At 33.3% G+C, this 19,421-nt stretch overlaps 1 protein-coding gene across 1 annotated transcript; it reads right to left on the reverse strand.

Moving 5' to 3' along the window:
• Nucleotides 1–5,021: 5,021 nt before the first annotated feature.
• Nucleotides 5,022–9,091, reverse strand: LOC133313291 (protein indeterminate-domain 5, chloroplastic-like). Its single transcript, XM_061514640.1, has 4 exons — nucleotides 9,049–9,091; nucleotides 8,740–8,902; nucleotides 7,961–8,357; nucleotides 5,022–6,373 (listed from the first exon to the last, which is right to left on the reverse strand). Exons 2-4 carry the CDS (start codon nucleotides 8,876–8,878, stop codon nucleotides 5,206–5,208), a joined length of 1,704 nt encoding a protein of 567 aa, XP_061370624.1. The 5' UTR covers nucleotides 8,879–8,902; nucleotides 9,049–9,091; the 3' UTR covers nucleotides 5,022–5,205.
• Nucleotides 9,092–19,421: the final 10,330 nt, after the last annotated feature.

Below are 19,421 nucleotides of genomic sequence, written 5' to 3' on the forward strand. Positions count from 1 at the left end.
CCTCCTATTAATTACAATAAACTGAAACGAAAAAATAAAATGGGAAAATTAAGGATGGTAAAATTGCTAGCAAAGTGATAGAGGTAATTTATGTCTCGCTTATGCTGCTCTTACAATGGCTATACGTAGGGGTGAAACTGGGCCGGACAGGTCTATAGGGGCTTACGGCTCGGCCTATGTCAGACCAGACCTGACCTAGTATATTTTATAAGATAGGCTGGACTTGAGCCTTGAAAAAGCTTGTTTAATAAAAAGACCGTAGACTCACTTTCACAAGGCCTGGCCTATAAGCTTACAGGTCGACCTATATTGTCTATTTATTTTAAATAAAATAAAATAGAATAAGTATGACTTGAAGAAAAAATAAAATATATAAATATAATCAATTATAATTATTTATAACTTAATTATATTCGATTATATTTTAATAGAAATTTAGCTTTATTTCTTATATAGGAGGAACCAACATTTTAACATGTTAAATTGTGTATATGAATATATTAAAAGATTTTAGGAGATGTTATACTTACTACAAGCATCATGATGTGTTTGTTGGATTCATGTAATTATTTTAATTTACATAGTATGGATTTGTTTGTTGTATCTGATGAAATCTATGTTATTTAATCTGAGCATTTTGCTTTTGAGATTGACTTAAATGCAGATTGTATGAGTTTTGTTGTGATTCATGATTCTGTTTGGACGTTGAAATTATGATTTTTGGTTTAGCAACAGAATTTGGGTATTTTGTAAAGTTGATTCATGGTTTTGCTTAGAAGTTAAAAATTAGCAGGCTAACGGGTTAGGTTAGGCAATTTGTTTTTTTTATAAATGGGCCAAATCAGGCTAACAGTTAGGGGTGTAAATGGGTCAGGCTAGCCCGGTCCAGCCTACAGCCCGACCTACATTGAGCCCAGCCCAGCCCGACCTTTTAGAAAAGTAGAGTAGACTTAGGCTTATAAAAAATCTTTTTTAACAAATAGGCCATAGGCCAATTTTGTCAAGCCCGACCTACAGTTTTGTAGGCTGGCCTATTTAATTTATTAAAATAAAATAATAAAATAATATTTATTTTAGGTGGCAATGGGTACCTTGTTGGTTTATGATGTTACTGATGAAGATCTTTCAATAATACTCTTCTTTCCCTTGTCTTGATGGTGGTTTAAAGATTTTTAGATGAATGACATTCTCTTGTAGACTTTATTTCAGCATCCCGTAATTGTATTTTTCTTTTTTTCCCCATTTCTTTGACTCTATTCCTCTATGATATACATTCTAGAGCTGGAGTATTATGTTGACTCTTTATTGTTTGTCATTTTTTTCTTATGAGAAGTACTAGTGCATGCATGAATGGAACTTTCTTTGCTCTATACAATTAATTTTTTTGCTTAGTATCTGCAGTAGGAGGCCTACAAGGCCTGTAGGCCATGTCAGACTTTCTTATTTTTAAAAATAGGTCGGGCTTGGCCTACAAATAAAGCCTTTAATAGGCCTGTAGGCTAGATAAGCTGAATTTTTTTTTACGTAGGCTTGGGCCAGGAAGGCCAAAGCCCCGCCCCGCCCAGTCCATTTATACGCCTACTAACGGTTAGACTCTTACTAGGCTTGGGCTAGGTCAAATTGAAATTTTTTGATGTAGACTTGGGCTTTTCGGGGCAAAGCTTGGCCCAGCCCAGCCCAGCCCCTTTCACCCCTAGGTCTATACGCCTATACCGTGTCCTTAGCGAATGATGACTTGGGGCTCTCGAAGGCCTCATGTTCTCTTTAACTCTCATTTACTTTATCTCTCTCTATTTTATTTTTTTCGTATTTTATTACCGACAATCAGATAATTTTTTTTTTTGGTAACTGATCCTAATTACCTCTTTGAGGCAAATCAGAACCCCCGGTATCTCCACGGGTTCGATTCTTTGAGCCGCCTATGAGACTAATTCAGAGTTTGGGTGCGAGTCCAAGGATTACGGTACTTATGCCCCTCTCCAGAAAGTGTTGGTGGGTACTTATACCTTATGTATTTATTTATTTATTATTATTATAACCTCTTGCGAGGATACAAGAGCTCCAATGTTTTAATAATGCATCTAAAAATCACATTTTTTTTTTTAAAATATCTTATGATTTCCTCACGTTAGTTTAAGTTACTACTTATCAGGCATAAAAGTATGTGACTTTTATAATGCACCTTACTCCTCGATCCCATTGATAAAGATTTAAAAAAAGCTAGTTTCACATGCCTTTATTGCCAACACATGACCTCTTGTGAACAGTAATGAACATAATTTGAGTAAATATTCATTTTATTATATATATATATATGGGACAAGATATTCTTACACTAGTATAAGAGTTAGAAGTCTTACACTCAATCTTGGTCATTGATCCACTTATATCTAATGGCTCACATTACTAAAAAATTAGAGTCCTTAGATATAAGTAAGATCAGTGGTCAAGATTAAGAGTGTAACTTACACTGGTGTAAAATGATCCTGACCATATATATATATATATATATATATATATATATATATATATATATATATATGGCATTCTACATTAAGATTTTTTATATCAATTTTAGTCTACATATAAAGAGGAAATGAATCCTCTTATTTACAAATTTTATTTAACCTAATCATATCAATTTTGTATTTATCTCTCAATTGGATCCCATCTATTTATTGCTTATAAGAAGGAAAACGGACATAATTTACATATAATTAGTTCATGTAAAATTTACACATAAAATGATTCGTGTTGAATAATTTTGAGGTATTTTTTATTGGAAGTTTAATTTAATATTAATTGTATTTTGAAGTATCAAATGGTGTCATAGCATTCTTGGGGGGGAATTATATTGCATATTTAATTAAAAAAGCTACAATTTACAATGGAACTTTAAATTTTTCACTCCTTTAAAATAGTATTGACAGTATGCACATGACAAAGCAAATTAGAATAATTGGAGGGTCTTTTTAAAATTGAAAACTCATTATTTTATGCAAAAAGTTAGAAGATCATTATATTGACTTGTAAATAGTGCATGTTGAAATCCTATTGTTGTGTTGAATTGATTATTGGATTATTCGATTCGTAAGTTCAAATTAGATTATTCAATTCGTAAGTTCACTACAATGCCGTAGAGAAAACTATTCATGTTAATGGTAACTCAGTTGATACATGAGAGCTGAGCAGGTGGGTGTAAAAGTATATATTCAATTCTTCTCAGTATTATCCTTGGAAGAAGTTTAAAGCCTTTATCCTGAACTCGCCCCACATATAAAAAAAAAAAAACTATTCATATCTAATTTGTATAATAAGCACAAATGACTCCCGGCCGGTATTAAATAATTACATAGACGATTTAGTCTACCTAAACTCGATCTGCATGAAATTTTCATGTTATAGGTACCAAGCATAGTATTAAAACTGGAACAAGGATCTAGTTTATGGACTTCACCCAGTGGGTATTCATTAGATCTTATTAGCAATCGGTGAGTCATAATTTTATTGAAAGTTTAGAAATGTATTTAAAAACATCATTATCAAACATCATAAAAAAATCTGTCGTTCCTCAATTGAACTATATCACGGAGGGATAGATCTTTTAGTGGACACGTTTCACTTTTATCATTTAAAAAAGCTGACTAAATACGTGTTTAGAATCTTTAGATTAGTTTTATTTTTATTTAAAAAAAAAAAAACTATTGTTGCTCATACCTAATCGTTTTATGACGTGAGGAATGAGGATTTATTCAAATATCGAAACTCTTTGTCTTAACTTTGAATGAATTATTTCAGTTACTCCAAAAAAAAGGAAAAATAGAAAGTGAAGTGGTGGTTCACTAAAGACGAAATGAAATGACTGGCTTTCGTAGTCACGGACCGATGATTCCCATAAGGAGAAGCAAATGACATAAGGTACGACAAAAGTGTCGCAGAACGTTTACTAAGAATTACAATAACGAAAATTTCAGAGACCAGTGTTTCTTTATCATGCTGAGCACTGTATGCTTCAGCCACCACACACCCTCATTAACTCCATAAAACTCTTCCATCTAATAGATAATGACGTGAGACCTAACCCTAACAAGCAACAACTGCATGCACCCCCCTACAATGCATGCTATATATCATGCAAGCATAAGAGAGAAGAAAGAGTCAAGGAGATGTATATACATTACAAAATCAGTCAACATATGGTCAGGAATATTTATAAACGAAAGGTTAAAAGGTCCTTGTTAATGTCAACAAAAGCACCTGAAAATGTGCAGGGACTATCTTATAAGTTCTTGTATTGATAATGGAGTTGGTGATAAATTTTTTATCATTAAATATAAGTTGATGTAACCATATAGGTCTTCCTTCCTTGGTTAGTTGAGTTTCATGTGATCGGAAATTAGTTTTACATTCCAATTGTATTATACCAATTGGTGTTTGAAGTTTTAACAAGGCTGACTAATTTGATTTTGAGTTTGAATCTCTCCAATTTCCATTCTTTTTAGTCGCTGCGACTATCAGGAATCGAGTTCATTATCATTTGAACAAATCAAATCCAATTGTACAAGAACTTTTAAGTTTGAAAAAGAATTCGTAATTATTTTTTAGATTGATATATACTTTCACTTTTATATAACTCTTGCTATCTCTTTCAATACTATTTTAATAAGGTTAAAAGTAAGGTATTAGGTAGGCAATACAAAATTCCTTGCTTTATTTTTTAAGTTTGTGTAGCTTTAGTTAGTATTATACATCATATATTATAATAATAATAATAATAATAATAATAATAATGAAACTGAAGGGAAATCAGGCTTTGTCGCTTCCATTGGAATATAGCCAAAACGTGAAGATTCTCAGCAAGAGAGAGTCATCATCCTCGTTTGGTGAGCATTGTACACAACCTGGCTTTACCGTTTGTTTTTACTGTCTCAAATTAAATCGAGGCACATGAAATTCAATGAAACAGAAAATAAATTTATTAGATTTCTATCACCGTCAAAGAGAGAGCTACACTGAGAGAAGAGAAAGTGATTTTTTTCAATAAAAAAACAAGAAATTTCAATTTTTAGAATCGAAACCCTAATATACCAATTACACTTCTTTTAAGGAAAATAAAATAAAATAAAGGAAGAAAAGTTTTAAACAAGTTCATACGTAACAAGCATTTTCTTTTTCTCTCCCTGATCCTAATCTTGCGGTTCCTTATTACAGTGTTGAGTTTCCGAAATGTTGGCTTGACTCTGCTGATTTCAGGTCAGGATCCAAAGAACATATAGTACTCATGGCACGTTGTTGTTGTTGTTGTTGTTCTCTTTGGGAAAATCTTCCACTCATGTTTCTCACCATTCCTCCAACACCAAGAAAGTCTAACGTCAACTTATCAGACCCTCCAAAGTTCATATTAAGATTTTGTGGCAACTTATTGTTTGAATCCTCCACATTGTGAAACCTACAAAGGTTGTTTTGGTTCCCTTGCACATTGCCAAATATGGAAGTGTTCTCGTTGGTAATAGAGTTCATGAATCCATGAAGATCTTGCTGGTCATTTTCCATGCTTGATCTAATTATATCTTCTCCCCTCCTATGATGATCACTTTCAAAAGTGATGGCAACATTATTAGGCACAAGTACCCTATGGTCAGATTTGGCATCATTGGTTGAGGAACTACACATTCCTCTTAGTAGAGAGGAACTGTTGTTGGTGGTTGTGGTTGAACCCATTTGAGCAGCTTTTTGAAGCAATGCTGTGGCGGACATATGAGGGGACATGTTTTCATGTTGCTCTGAATTGCTAAAGAGTGAAGAGAAACCCGAACCAACTTGATCACTTACTTGGTTGTTATTAATGTAGAGTGTTGTTCCTTGATTAACACCACTTATGTTGTTGAATTGATCAGAGATTATGGTGCCATTGCTAGTGTTATTTGGAAAGAAGCTGAGGTTGAAAACATTGGAAGGAGCAGCTACTGTTGCTGAATTGGTGTTGCCTTGAAGATCAGCATTAAGTTGCATTAGACCATGTAGTTGCTTGTTTGAGAATTGTCCTTGCTGAGATTGATGCTCTTCAAATGCTTGGTTAGTGTCATTCATGAAGAAAGCTGAGGAAGGCATTGTTTGTGATGAGTGTCCAAATGAAGATTGGTTTAAAGGTGGGATTATGTGCTCAAACTTTGGTGCACCACCATTGCCAAGGCGCATAATGCTGTTAGTGGCTGTTTGGTTCTGATTTTGCAGTTGGGAAATTTGGGTACTCACTTGGGATATGCCTAAACTCATGTGATTTGTGTCAAACAAATGAGTCCTTAAAGGGTATCTTGCACTCTCTTGCGCTAATGCATCACAAAAGGCCCTATGAGTGATGAAACTGTCACGCCTGCAACAAAATATATTTGAAGAATAAATAATCATTGACAACATCTTACATAATCACAATTGTATAGTTATAGAAATCCACACTAGGGAAACAATATAAACTGAATTCATCAGGTTGAGTATCACGTGAGATCAAAATTATTATATAGTTATTGAGATTGTATCACGATAATCAAAATATTCCTAATTAACAAGGTAAACATCCTAAATAACGACAATGCTACAAATCAACACCTAAAATTTTAAAATAAGACCATATATTCAATTTTATGATAAATATTGGTAACTTAATGATCGTGCAACCTAACTAATTTTGGAACTAGAAATGTTCCAGATATATGAATTACATATAATCAACCAAATACTAAGGGTAGCCAGATGTAAAAAATTATAAAAAAAGGATAAAAAAATATTAAGTGAAGATTGATTTAAGTGGAATATAATTCCGTTGTAATTGGAACTGCTATTTTGAAATTAAGAAAATACAACAGATCTAAGGAGAGGGCCCAGGGGATTATGCTAAAATATGCTACACACCAAGAATTCCAAATCGAACTTCCACTTTGAGGTCTCTCTTTGGTTAGTAAAATAGAGAATTATTTGCAACTTTGATGAAAGTCTATAATCTTAAGCCCTGGATGGGGCCAGCTCAATAAATGCAAACTACCTCAATATTTGTCAATTTTCTTCGATAAGAATTCATTTGATCACAATCGTACCATCAAAGAATTGCTAAATTTTCTCAGAAAATCTATGAGAAGCATAGACTATAGATCAGCCAATTAATGCTGAGAATTTGTTTTAGTAATTTACTTGAAGAAATAGGGAGCCATGGTGGTGACAATTAGGGACCTTGGACCCATTGCTGGAAAATACCTGAATATATATTTGAACCGTTACAAATAGCCAACCCGAAAGAGAACAAAAACTCAGCATCTCCAACACATGTGAGAACAAACCCAGTATCACTGTGCCTGTGTGCCCCCTTACAATGTTGTTTAACTACACGTGAATGGGAATAAGGATGAGGGACACTGTTCCCTAGGACCAAAGTTGAACTTGCTTGTTTTTTCTTTCTCAAAACATTTCAATTTTTGTGCCCCATTTGAAAAGTGTACTCACGTGCGAGCAGTCTCCTACCATTCCTCTAATAAAACCAAGACACAAAACTAACCGGGAAAAAGAGAGAAAGCTCTTGTTCACATCTAACTTTTGTTTGGACTATATTCTTCAGCTACATTATCATATCACTAGAATTCTTTTTAACTTCAATTTCAACTTATTACATGATTGAATCAACTTATATTTTACTTTAAAAATTGCTTGTAATAAAAAGGTTTTAAACACTTTCTGAAGATGGTACTGGGAAGGATCGAATACATGCTCTTACTCTCACCTGCTCAGCTCTTATGTACCAACTAAGCTACTATTATTTGGTTTAAAGCCTTTTTTTTGTGCAAAATAATTCAAGCCAAACCATAAAAACCCTAAACTTTCATAAACTTATAAACTAACATTCTTTATTATATATATAAAAGTTCATGTGCAAGGCTAGCTAGTAATTAACTAAGAATAACTGGGTTGTTACCTAGAGAAGAGAGTGCCACAATCGCATCTGTATTCTCTTGTGCCACATGTCTTAGAATGTGCTTTCCAATCAGATTGAACAGCATACTTCTTTGAGCACTTTTCGCACTTCCACTTCTTCTCACCGTGCTTGCGAGAGTAGTGCTTTTTAATCCCAGTGAGGTCTCCTAAAGCTCTTGAAGGATCATGATGGACACATGTGGGCTCAGGACACAGATAAACCTTTCTCTTTGGCTCTTTTGTACTCTTCTGCTTTAGCTTCCAAGGAAGGTTGTGTCCTCTTCTGTGAAGCTGAAGGTTTTGCTCCCTTTGGAACCCTTTGTTGCAAACCTCACATATAAATCTGTTTGTTGCCATTAGGGTCTTTGGAGATAGTGCTATCACCTCCGCATCTGGAACTTTAATTTTTACCATGACAAAATGCCAAAGAACAAATTATTAGAAAAATTATATGCTTCAATTACTTGCCTATATTAATGAATATTCTTAAGGAAAGCATTTCATTAGTATAGTCAAAAAATAGAAGTGAAAAACAAAATCATTAAAAAATGTAAACCCGAACTCTTATGCTTTTGAGAAACTTGGAGGAAAGCACTTCAAACCATTCTAACCTTTCTTCAGTAATAGAAATCGAGAGCCTTAACTCATGTTCATGATTTAGGGTTTCATTGTGTTTGTTCTTGAGAAAATACCCAACAAAAAAATGGGGTACGTGTGTGTGTGTATATATATATATATATATATATGCCTTAAGTAATCAAAATCAAATAAGCTACTTGCTTGGTGTTCCAGGTTGATTCCTCCGTTTCTTTTGAGGCACTGTGGTGGGAGCAGCTGTGGAGGATTGATGATGTGTAATCTGAGTTGGGTTTTCTTCTGGGACTCCAAAGAATGATGTTGATGAGGAAGCAGCAGCCATAATTCTTTTGCAAATCTGGAATTGCTGAACTAAAAATAAAATCTATCAAACTTTTGAATCCTTCTGCTGAAAGAAAAAAATTCAATTGCATGCTAAATTCCTTGTCTCTTGGAAAGAATAACAAATTAAAGATGAAAAAGAAACCATAAGAAAAATGAAGAAACAAGGACCTGCTTTCTTGTCTGTCAGAAAAAAAAACTCACAGATTAAAACCCAAAAAGGCACGAAGGAGAAAGTAGCTTAGGAGACAGCAGCATAATCAGGAGACGATAGAGAAGAAAACAATTCACTCTGTATACCTACTTATCTTCTGGCTATTGTTTTCTTATGCATAAAATTTAGCTACTCCCTATTGTTATTCCTCAATAATTTTGTGTCATCTAGATAAATAATAATACTACTTAACATGCTTGTCCACCCATAGAGAATATATATATATTGTAATGGAAAATTAAATTAAGGGGGGTAAAGTTTGTAGCAAAGTGATGAGGTAAATTATGTCACTGTTATGCTGCTATTGCACAGGCTATACTGTGTCCTTAGCAGATGATGATTTGGGGCCACTGATCCCCGTAGGCCTCACGTTCTATTAATCTCTCTTTCTCTTATTTCATATCTTATTACCAACAACCAGACAACTTCTTCGGTCATTCACCTTAGTCTACTATTTTATTATTATTATTACTATTATTATTATTTCACAACCTCATGCAGGATACAGGAACTTTGACGTAATAAATAATGCTTCTAAAGATTTAATTAGCTCATGATTAAGTATAATTAATCTTTCATATTCCGCTATCTTTTATAATAGTAGTAACTGAATATATGTACATCAATGCAAAGTAAAGATAAGTCAAAGGCTCTTAATAAAGGCTCAAATTACTATATATCACCTATCAAGAGAAATTATTCTACTTAAATTTAAGCCGTTCACCAACTAAACTAACCATAAGCAAGGTTTTAACAACAGTTGACCATAGACCAATGGAATTAAGACTTAAGAGAGCCTTATATGTTAATTAATATTGAAAGCAAATTTTTCTTGTTACCTAATTTATACAACATATAAACAAATTTTTAAAAATGACAATTATATTTGCATGCAAAAGGTTCAGCACTATTTTTACATCTCTTCCTTTTAGGTTAATACACACAGACTTTTAATTACATTCTCTCTTCTTCTTTTTCAAATAAATAAATTATAAAAATTATTATTTTTAAATGGTCATGGCTACTATTTCTATTAATCTACATTGTACTTTTGGGAACATTTGATGGGATACGTTCCATTTCTAATAATATGAGACCCAAGTCCAATTCTCTATTATGGACATTCGGATTTGGCCATTGCATAAAGGGTGCATGAACGGGTCTTTGGCAATCCAGACAAGGAAGAGACTTAAGTGCCCAGAGTGCAACAAAAGGCGAGTGTCTTCTTGAAGTGAAGCTTCTAACCTACATTCCATCCAAATTCAAAATAATTCTTAATATTATAATTCCTATGCTAATTATTTTGTATTAATTTTTTTTTTGGGTAGATTTTATCAATTTTTTAATTTATTTGTAATCAAATTTTCGTTGAAATCCTAGTTTCTAATTAATCAAAGTTTTAAAATGATTTTTTTTTTCCTTTTACAAACTACCCCTTCAAATTCTTGACATCCTCTTTAAGATACAGTTATTTGTACTCTCCTGTTTGGTATAAACCTACAAAACTATATATAAATTTAAAGTCAGGTGTTGTTGTTATGTTTGCTCGACAAGGGCATAAACTACTTTATAATAGAATTTGATAAGAATCCGCACGATGAAAAGAGTGATATTGGATAATGAACAATGCCACTGAAAATAAGTGGATGCTATTCCCTTTAGCGACCTACAGATTTCAACATAATTTAATTTAAAGTCCATCTTGATTATTATTAAAATTTAACAGTAAACAGCACTTTTAACTCTCTCTCTTTTTTTAAACTGTGACAAGAGTACTTACAATAACACCGATTAAAAGATTCCTTCTTAGTTTTCAAAAAAAGATTCATTCTTATAGCACTGAGTCAGTGACATACAACTGACTCCATTTAAGGTCCTGGGGTATTTACGGATTGAATTAAATGTATTTTAAGAAAATATTAATTAATTTAATTTAGCTAGTTTTTATAAAATTATTTAATTCAAAAAATAAATTTGGTTCAATATATTTTAGGTTTTTTTTTTAGAATTTTAGTATATAAATTAAATAAATAAAAAATTTCATTTTGTAGTGATATTTAATCTTTTATCTTTAATTACAATGAATTGCCAAAGACTTTATTAGTTAGATTAATTGATACCTTCTAGAATATTTAAAGTAAAATAATTTTTTATTAAACATATATTATTTTGTTTTGATTTGGATTGGATTGGATTAATTTTAAATTTGAAAATAAAAAATGATTCAATTTATTAGTTGATTGTTTTAACTTATTTGAGTTTCTGTTTTTGACTTTTCTTTCAATTCTACACTCTTCTCAAATATTATGTTATAAGTAAAAACATACATTAAATGATTACACATATAAAATTTAAATATAAAGAAAATTCTTTACCTTATAATAAGATTAATGTTTATTGATAGATGAATATTACTTTTTTAATAATGTTCATTAAAAATAAAATAAAAACCGACTTGAAAGATGTCTTTTTTATTGAAACAAATAACGTTTATGCAGGACACAAATTCGAAGGACACGTGAAGTTGGGTCACCTGTGGACCATGACCCGTGTGGCTTGTTTTTGGATAGAAGCTTAAAATTGAGACACATGGTGTGGGGATGAGTACCCAGAAGAGGACCATCCCTTAGGAGAGAAAATAGATTAATGATCACAAGCCTTCAGGGAATTTGACTTTGTGCACATTTGGAGTATTCAATGGGGTTCGTTTCTATTGCTTACACTCTAATGTATTTTTTCACTTTACTGTTCAAATCAGCTACAGACAATAAGTGGGACAAAGGTTATTCAATTTGAAGACAGGAAAAACTATTTTCATCATTTTTCACTAAATATTCTCTCTCCAAGTTACAGTACCCGACTTGGTAGAACCAGCAATAAGGTTAGTTACTCGATTATAAATTTATAATTACCCAAGATGCCAAGAAAAGTAGCTAGTATCCTAATTAATAGGTGGATAACAACTAGATTAGGTTAACCTTATCATTAATAGCTTTTTGTCATAGTTAGACTCTAGATAGCAGTTGTTAGGCAAGTGCTTCAACATGAAATAATAAAGGGACAATGACCCTTCAGTTTGCGAAGAAGGATTACACTTTAGTTCATAGCGACATTTTTTATAACTTTTATTTGTTTGTACGATAAGGATATTTTTGAACCGGGTTTATTTTAATCGAAATCATATCTCTCTTATGTTATTCTTAAAGGGAGCAGGTTATATTTACAAACTTTTTTGTTTACAAACTACACTAAGTACGACCGGTCATACTTTAATCATGCAGTGTACGACCGGTCGTACTTAGTGTAATTTGCAAAAAAAAAAGTTTGTAAACGAATCCTATCCCTTCTTAAAGATGCACCTTTCCATCGATATTGTATATTTTTGAGGAATTAATGAATTTCACAATGGAAATGTCTGTGTGTGTGAGATTGTAGGCGCGAGCTCATGTTTACTTAAGTCAAACCCCGACAACTGTCTTTATGTACTTTGAAGCGGAAGCAAGGGCATAGGTTGGGATGGGTTGTTTTATTTACTCGACCCACTCGATCGTGATAACAATTTAGTTTACTTTCGGTTTGAAAATATATTTTCTTCCTCCGAAACCAACGAGACCTGTACATTATTAGTAGATTAGATTAGGTTGAATTTGTGGAATAATTTACCATAAATAAAAGAAAAACACACTTGTAAAAATAAATAACATTTCATTATTATATATAATGAATTATTACTTTAATTTATTATTTTATTTGAAAAAATAGGTATGAACACAAATCAATGACAAAACAGCGTTTAACCTGTCACAATTTTGGGTTTAGATTTTTAACCCGCCAACTTATTTTAACACGTCTCGTATAAGAGTGGATCCAAACAAGTTAAACCAGCCTCTCGAGACGGATTGACCCGCCAATTCAATTTTTTATTTTATTGTCAAGTACTATTTTATTTTTCATGTTAACTTTTTGTGATATTCAAAAAATTTATCTTAGTACTCCTCTAAGAAAATTAAAGAAAAAAATACTTTATTTATGACAAAAGTCAAATATATATATATATATATATATATATATATATATATATATATATATATATTTGAAGGCAAAAGTAAGTTTCTAAAAACTGTTCTAATGAATATTAATATACATTTAGACTTTAGATTAAAAAAAATTAAGGAAAATGTGAAATCAAATTAAATAACATTATTGTATACAAAAAAAATTAAATAACATTATAAAATTCATAAAATATTATTTATTTTTAGATTTTTAAATTTTTTGAACAAGTTGACCCGCCCACCAATCATAAAATGAGGTGGGTTAATATTTTCAACTCATTTTTAAGAAACGGGCCAATTCATACTACTCCATTTTTGGCAGGTTGAAGAGACCAAACCATTTTGCCACTTCTAAATTAACAATGAAAAATTACAAAGAATTACTGCAGGTGTCAAAAGATGCATAAGCGTAGGTTGAATAAGATTTTTTTTAATTTTGTATTGGTCCATCGATTGTAAGACTAGTTTAGTTTAAATTTGACAGAATTATAAAAGATAGCTTCGTGCATAGATTCAAAATCGAAACTACTGACTAATTTAAAAGTTAAAATCACTATTAATAATCGGCCGGGTCGATTCAGGAATCGATAAATCGGTTATATAACCGGCCAGGTTAAAGCAACGGACCGGCCATGCATCAGAACCGGTCTGATCCGGTCGATTTTCATGAAAATCGGTGAACCGGTCGGTTAACCGGTGACCTGGCCCAGTCTCAAAAAAAAAAAGTCCAAAATTGTTTTTTTTCAAAAAAAATCATAATGGACATATTTGAGTATTTTTTTGCTTATTAACTTACATAAGTTATGTACCTACAACACTAATATTATCTCAATTATACACTATGCAGAAAATTTTGATTTGATTTATAGTTAGAGATGTCGTTTTCTGAATCTAAAGCTCGTATCATGATTAGTATATTGTTGTTTGATCCTTTATTGGATAATAATATGTAATTTATTATTTTTTATATTAAATATTTGAAATATTTATTATTTTTTAAATATTTGAGTATGTTTATAATTTTTTAATATAAATTATAAAATTGCATATAATTATCAGGTCATGCGGTTGAACCAATGATCCACTAGTTGAAACAATAACTCAGTGATCTCGTACCTCGACCAGATCAATTACCGATCCGATTTTAATAACAGTGATTAAAACAATCCCTAATAGTTGATGCACATACTGCTTGGTGGTAGCTCCTTGCGTCGCTTGATCTATGATTGCGAGATGCAGCTTATAAGGTAATATATAGAAGAGTCGTTAAGTTGAATAAAATCACTCTACTTAGGGCTTGTTTGGATGGACTTTTTTTTTCTTCAAAAGCTGTTTTTTTCTTGAAAAAAAAGCACTTTTCAGTTTTAGTTCATTTGGATATCTGCTTTTAAAAAAACACAAGTGACAAAAAAAGTCAAAAATTTACTTTTTCCAGAAGTTAAAAATTTTAACTTCTAAAAAAAACAGAAGTCAAAAGCTAAATATTTTTTTCAAAAACTAAATATTTTTATAAAAATATAAATAGCTTTAACTCTTGTAAAAAAGACTTCAAAAATAAAAAAGAAATAAAAACTACTGTTTTTAAAAGGCGAAACAAACGGGTTCTTAGACGTGTAAATCCAACTCATTCTTTAGGAATTGGGTTAAGTTAAAATCTTAACCCAGCCAGCTACTCACCCTTATCTGAGCCAACGACAAAGTCAGTAGGAATAGGTCTATTAGATAGGAAATAATCTACTAGGCCCACCTCAATATGGGCCAACCAAACATTAACCTTTCAAAAAAAAGTTCAGTTATCGCAAAAAGAAGAAGAAGTTAAGTTCCTCGGGCCAATTTGTTTAGTTATGGAATAAAAAAAGAAAAAAGAAAAAACACTTGTTCAATGTTTATGCATATTAAATTAGCTGATTTTTAATAAAAAATAATCAAAATAATTTTAAAAGATGATTTAGATTAAAGTTTGTTGATGTATAAATTAATGTAAACATATTTATAATTTATAAAGAATAATAGAGAAACATATATTTAAAATTTAATAATTGCATGACTCGATTTTATTTTATTTTGCTTATAATGATATGGGCTTTTTGACCCTTTTGCCCCTCATTAAATAATTAATAACCAATTTGCCCCTCCCCCAGAACTATCCACCATCCTGCCCCCATTTAGTCGATTAAGTTGCACTTTTAATCGACTAAATGGGCAAAACTCAGAAATCATGAAACGCGAATTTTAGTCGACTAAATACTCACCTTAATCGACTACATTCGTTGCACTTTTAGTCGACTAAGCACATTATTTAGTCGACTAAATGACGCAGATCAGGTTTTTTAAAACCCCCCCATTTCGCAAAGGGGATTATTTTCAAACCCTCATCGACTAAATCGCTCCATTCCGTCCCCTCTCTCCAACTAAGTCCGAATCACAACCCTTGAAGGTGCGATTGAAGCATCCTTGGTTCACACTTGCGAAATCGATATTTAGGTAACATATTCTGACTTGCATTTGGTTTTAAGTTTAGGTTTTTTTTTTTTGTTTTCTCCATGCATTTGATTTCTGTTTGCGGTTTTGTGGATTTAAGTTAGGGGTAGGGTGTTAAGTTTGTTGTGAGGGTGATGGTTAGGGTTGATGTGGTACCTTAGGCTTAGGGTTAGGGTTAGGTTAGGGTTAGGGTTTATGTTGCTGTTTAGTTTGGGTTGTAGTGTTAGGGTTGATGTTTTTATGTTAGGGGCTAGGAATGGTTTTTTGTGATGCGCTAGGGTTAGGGTTTCTATTTTAGGGTTAGGGTTAGGGTTTGGGGTGCTGTTTTTGATTGGGTTTCTGTTTTAGGGTTAGGTATAGGGTTTGTTTTCTGTTTTATTTTAGGGTTAGGTATAGGGTTTATTTTTTATATTGAATTTTAAATTTTTTGATATTGTTATTGTTCATTGATATTGTTTCCACTTGCATTGTAGGTACAGTTGTTCCAATGGCTGGCCGTAGAAGATCGTCTAGCACTGGAATTGAGAGACGACAGAAGCTACGACAAGACCGTCCGTCTTCGTCAAGGCCATAAGAGGAAGAGCCCGCTCCTGTCGACCTCCCATTCGGATACTTGTTCGAGAATGACCCCGTGGTTCATGAATCATTTGTCTGTGACTTTGTTAACCGACCGATATGTGGGGCCAAATCACTTGATACAACCTTTTTTGAACAAGAAGGTTTTAACATTGTGAGGTGGTTGGAGGAATCACATCTTAGGACCTTGGCTGAACTGTCGTGTTCATATTTTGAGCTGCATGTACAGGCCTTCTACCTTAACCTCAGCTACGTACAGGGTGAGCTGAGGTCTAGGGTCTGCGGGGTGGAGATCATCATGACGACTCCGGTATGGTTGGAGTTACTGGGGTATGACTTTGATTCTGCGCAGACTGTGGAATATGACGCAGACAGCGGGACCATACTTCCAGGATATACACGAGGTGATGCCGTGCAGGAGCAGAGAAGAGTCCGTGGGCAACACATTGCCTATACGGTGGGGTTGCTTACTGTGGAGTCCCGCATACTACTCTATGTCATCACCCACATTCTGTTTCCGCGAGCGTTCAATCATTCCAGGGTGTTGGAGCATGACATTCCCATCATGTGGGCTATCCGACATGGTACTTCGGTGAACTGGAGGCACTACATCTGTTGGATGATGTATAAGGCCAAACACAAGGGTGCACTTCCATTTGCTTGTCTTGTTCAGAGGATATTGGAGCATTTTGATGTTCCCATGGGTAATGTGACCTTGAAGAAGACCACAGGGTATAATCATAAGTTTGGAAAACGTCTACTGGAGCAGTGCAAGATGACAAAGAACCCCCAAACAGGAGTGTGGCAGTTCACAGGTGCGGCTGATGTTGGGGTTCCTGATGTTGCTCCAGTTGTAGACATGGTTGAGCCCGAGGTGGAGGATGATGATGACGATGATGATGAGGGTGACCAGCAGGAGATAGCTGAGCCTGAGGGTGGGTTTTCATTGCGTGATGTCATGAAGGGCATAAACGCCACGCTGAAGAAAATAGGAAAAATGGCGCTGAAACACAAAAAATGGAGGAAGAGTCACGTGCAGAAAGGGAATGAAAGATTTAGACATATACAGGGACGGTTCAAGGGTGTTGAAGATAGGCTTGCTCGTCTAGAGCTTGAACGAGGAAAACAGCAGGTTGAGGATGTTGCAGGACAGGGGACTGATGTGTCAGACGAGGATGACGAGGAGACGGCGTCCGAGGAGGAGGAGGATTAGATTTAGGGTTTATGTTTTTTACTTTACGTTTGTAGTGTGTGTTGTTATGTAATTGACTTCGGTCTTCATATTTGACATTTGTAGTTTATGTAATATTATGGTTATGAGCTGAACTATTTAATGTTCCCATCATGTTGTGAATCGTTTACGTAATTATGTCATTTTTCTTGTTTACCAAATGAAGGAACATGGTTATTTTACATTCTTGTTTTCAATTTGTGTCTAATCACAGTCCAACGGGTCTAAAATGTCCAATGAAATTCAGAACAGGTGCTCATAAGAGAGTTAAATGAAGAACACAAGTTTCGGGTTAGCTAAACCAAGATTTATGCAATACATGTACATTCATGGTTTATAACCGCCACAATACAATTTTGTACCTGAAAGTGTGTTCCCCGAGTCATTATATGCGTGTACATTGATATTCGATCGGTTCCGGGCCACAAAAATTCGTGCAAAACAGAATGGGGTGTCAAAACCAGTTATTTAGTCGAGCAACCTGTACTGGTTTAGTCGACTAAACTGTGTAGTTGACTAAACCAGCACATGTTGCTCGTCTAAATAACTGGTTTTGACACCCCATTCTGTTTTGCACGAATTTTTGTGCCCGGGAACCGATCGAATATCAATGTACATGCATATAATGACTTGGGGAACACACTTTCAGGTACAAAATTGTATTGTACATGATTCGTATGCGATTAGGTACGTATTGCTTGAAACCATTTGTTTACGCTCCCCGAAACTTGGTGATTTCATTTTTTGGTAATATTAGTATTAGTTATGAGTTTCAATCTATCAATATGGACCAATGTTAGATAATGGACTTAGAAATGAAAAGTCAAATAACATAATGAGTTATACAGTAACACAAAGTAACATCAAAATTCATAACAGAATTACATGAACTCTTACATCAAAATTCATAACAAAATTCACAACATTGGTTCAGCTAGGATTAATCCTCATAGGACATGTACGTTTATTGTGACCAATTTGCTTGTAGGTGCTACATCTAGTTTGACTGCTTGTGGGTTGGGACTCAACCCAATCCATTTCATTCTGTATCCTTGAAGACTTCAGTCTCCCTTGTGCCCCAATTTTTGGTGAATCCTCCCCTTCAGCTCATTGTACGTAGTGTCCCGTTTGATTTTCAACATTTTCGTTTTTCCTTCAAATTGAAAACCGTTGGGGCCTTCATAATGCTTTCCATCATAGTAAATCATGGTAACATTCATGTTTGGACTTGAGCTCATCTTTCACACGAATTTTGGGGGTAGGAATCGGATTTTAGGGTTTTGGGTTCGGATTTGGGAGAAACAATTGAAAAATAAAGGGAAATGACAATGATTTCACAATTACTATGCCTTAGAGGTGGTGGGATTAAATGAAAGGGTGATTGGAAGAATCACAGCTGACAAACAAGAGAAAGAGGAGTTTTGATTTCGAATATAATGCAAATGAGACCGAGACAGGTCTGGATATAGGGTTTTCCGCGATATTTAGTCGACTAAATAATGTGCTTAGTCGACTAAAAGTGCAACGAACGTAGTCGATTAAGGTGAGTATTTAGTCGACTAAAATTCGCGTTTCATGATTTCTGAGTTTTGCCCATTTAGTCGATTAAAAATGCAACTTAATCGACTAAATGGGGGCAGGATGGTGGATAGTTCTGGGGAGGGGCAAATTGGTTATTAAATTATTTAATGAGGGGCAAAAGGGTCAAAAAGCCTAATAATATGTATATAAAATATTAAACTTATATATATATATATATATATATATATATATATATATAACTTAAATTAAAAATTTCATTTTACCAAATAAAAAATAAAAAATATCATAATATTTATTTTAACATGTTAAGTGAATTTTCTTAGAACAATAAAACACTTTTCTAATTTTTATCCTTTAATTTTTTTATGAAATATTTATTAACTAGATTTATTAAATTTGAATTTTTTTCTAAAATACATTATGATAATTGTAATAGCAGAATATA

This window comes from Gastrolobium bilobum, unplaced genomic scaffold (genome assembly GCF_033153095.1).
Source record: "Gastrolobium bilobum isolate Gb01-03AN ecotype WA unplaced genomic scaffold, APGP_CSIRO_Gbil_v1 utg8451, whole genome shotgun sequence".
In the NCBI taxonomy this organism is placed as follows: Eukaryota; Viridiplantae; Streptophyta; class Magnoliopsida; order Fabales; family Fabaceae; genus Gastrolobium; species Gastrolobium bilobum.

Bases quoted from the DNA above. Each gene is read 5' to 3' on its own strand.
- LOC133313291 (XM_061514640.1), bottom strand. From the start codon at position 8,878: ATGGCTGCTGCTTCCTCATCAACATCATTCTTTGGAGTCCCAGAAGAA. The intron at 8,358-8,739 runs GCAAGTAGCTTA...TAAAAATTAAAG, and splicing joins GAATCAACCTGGAACACCAA to TTCCAGATGCGGAGGTGATA. The intron at 6,374-7,960 runs GTAACAACCCAG...ATTTTGTTGCAG, and splicing joins TGTGGCACTCTCTTCTCTAG to GCGTGACAGTTTCATCACTC.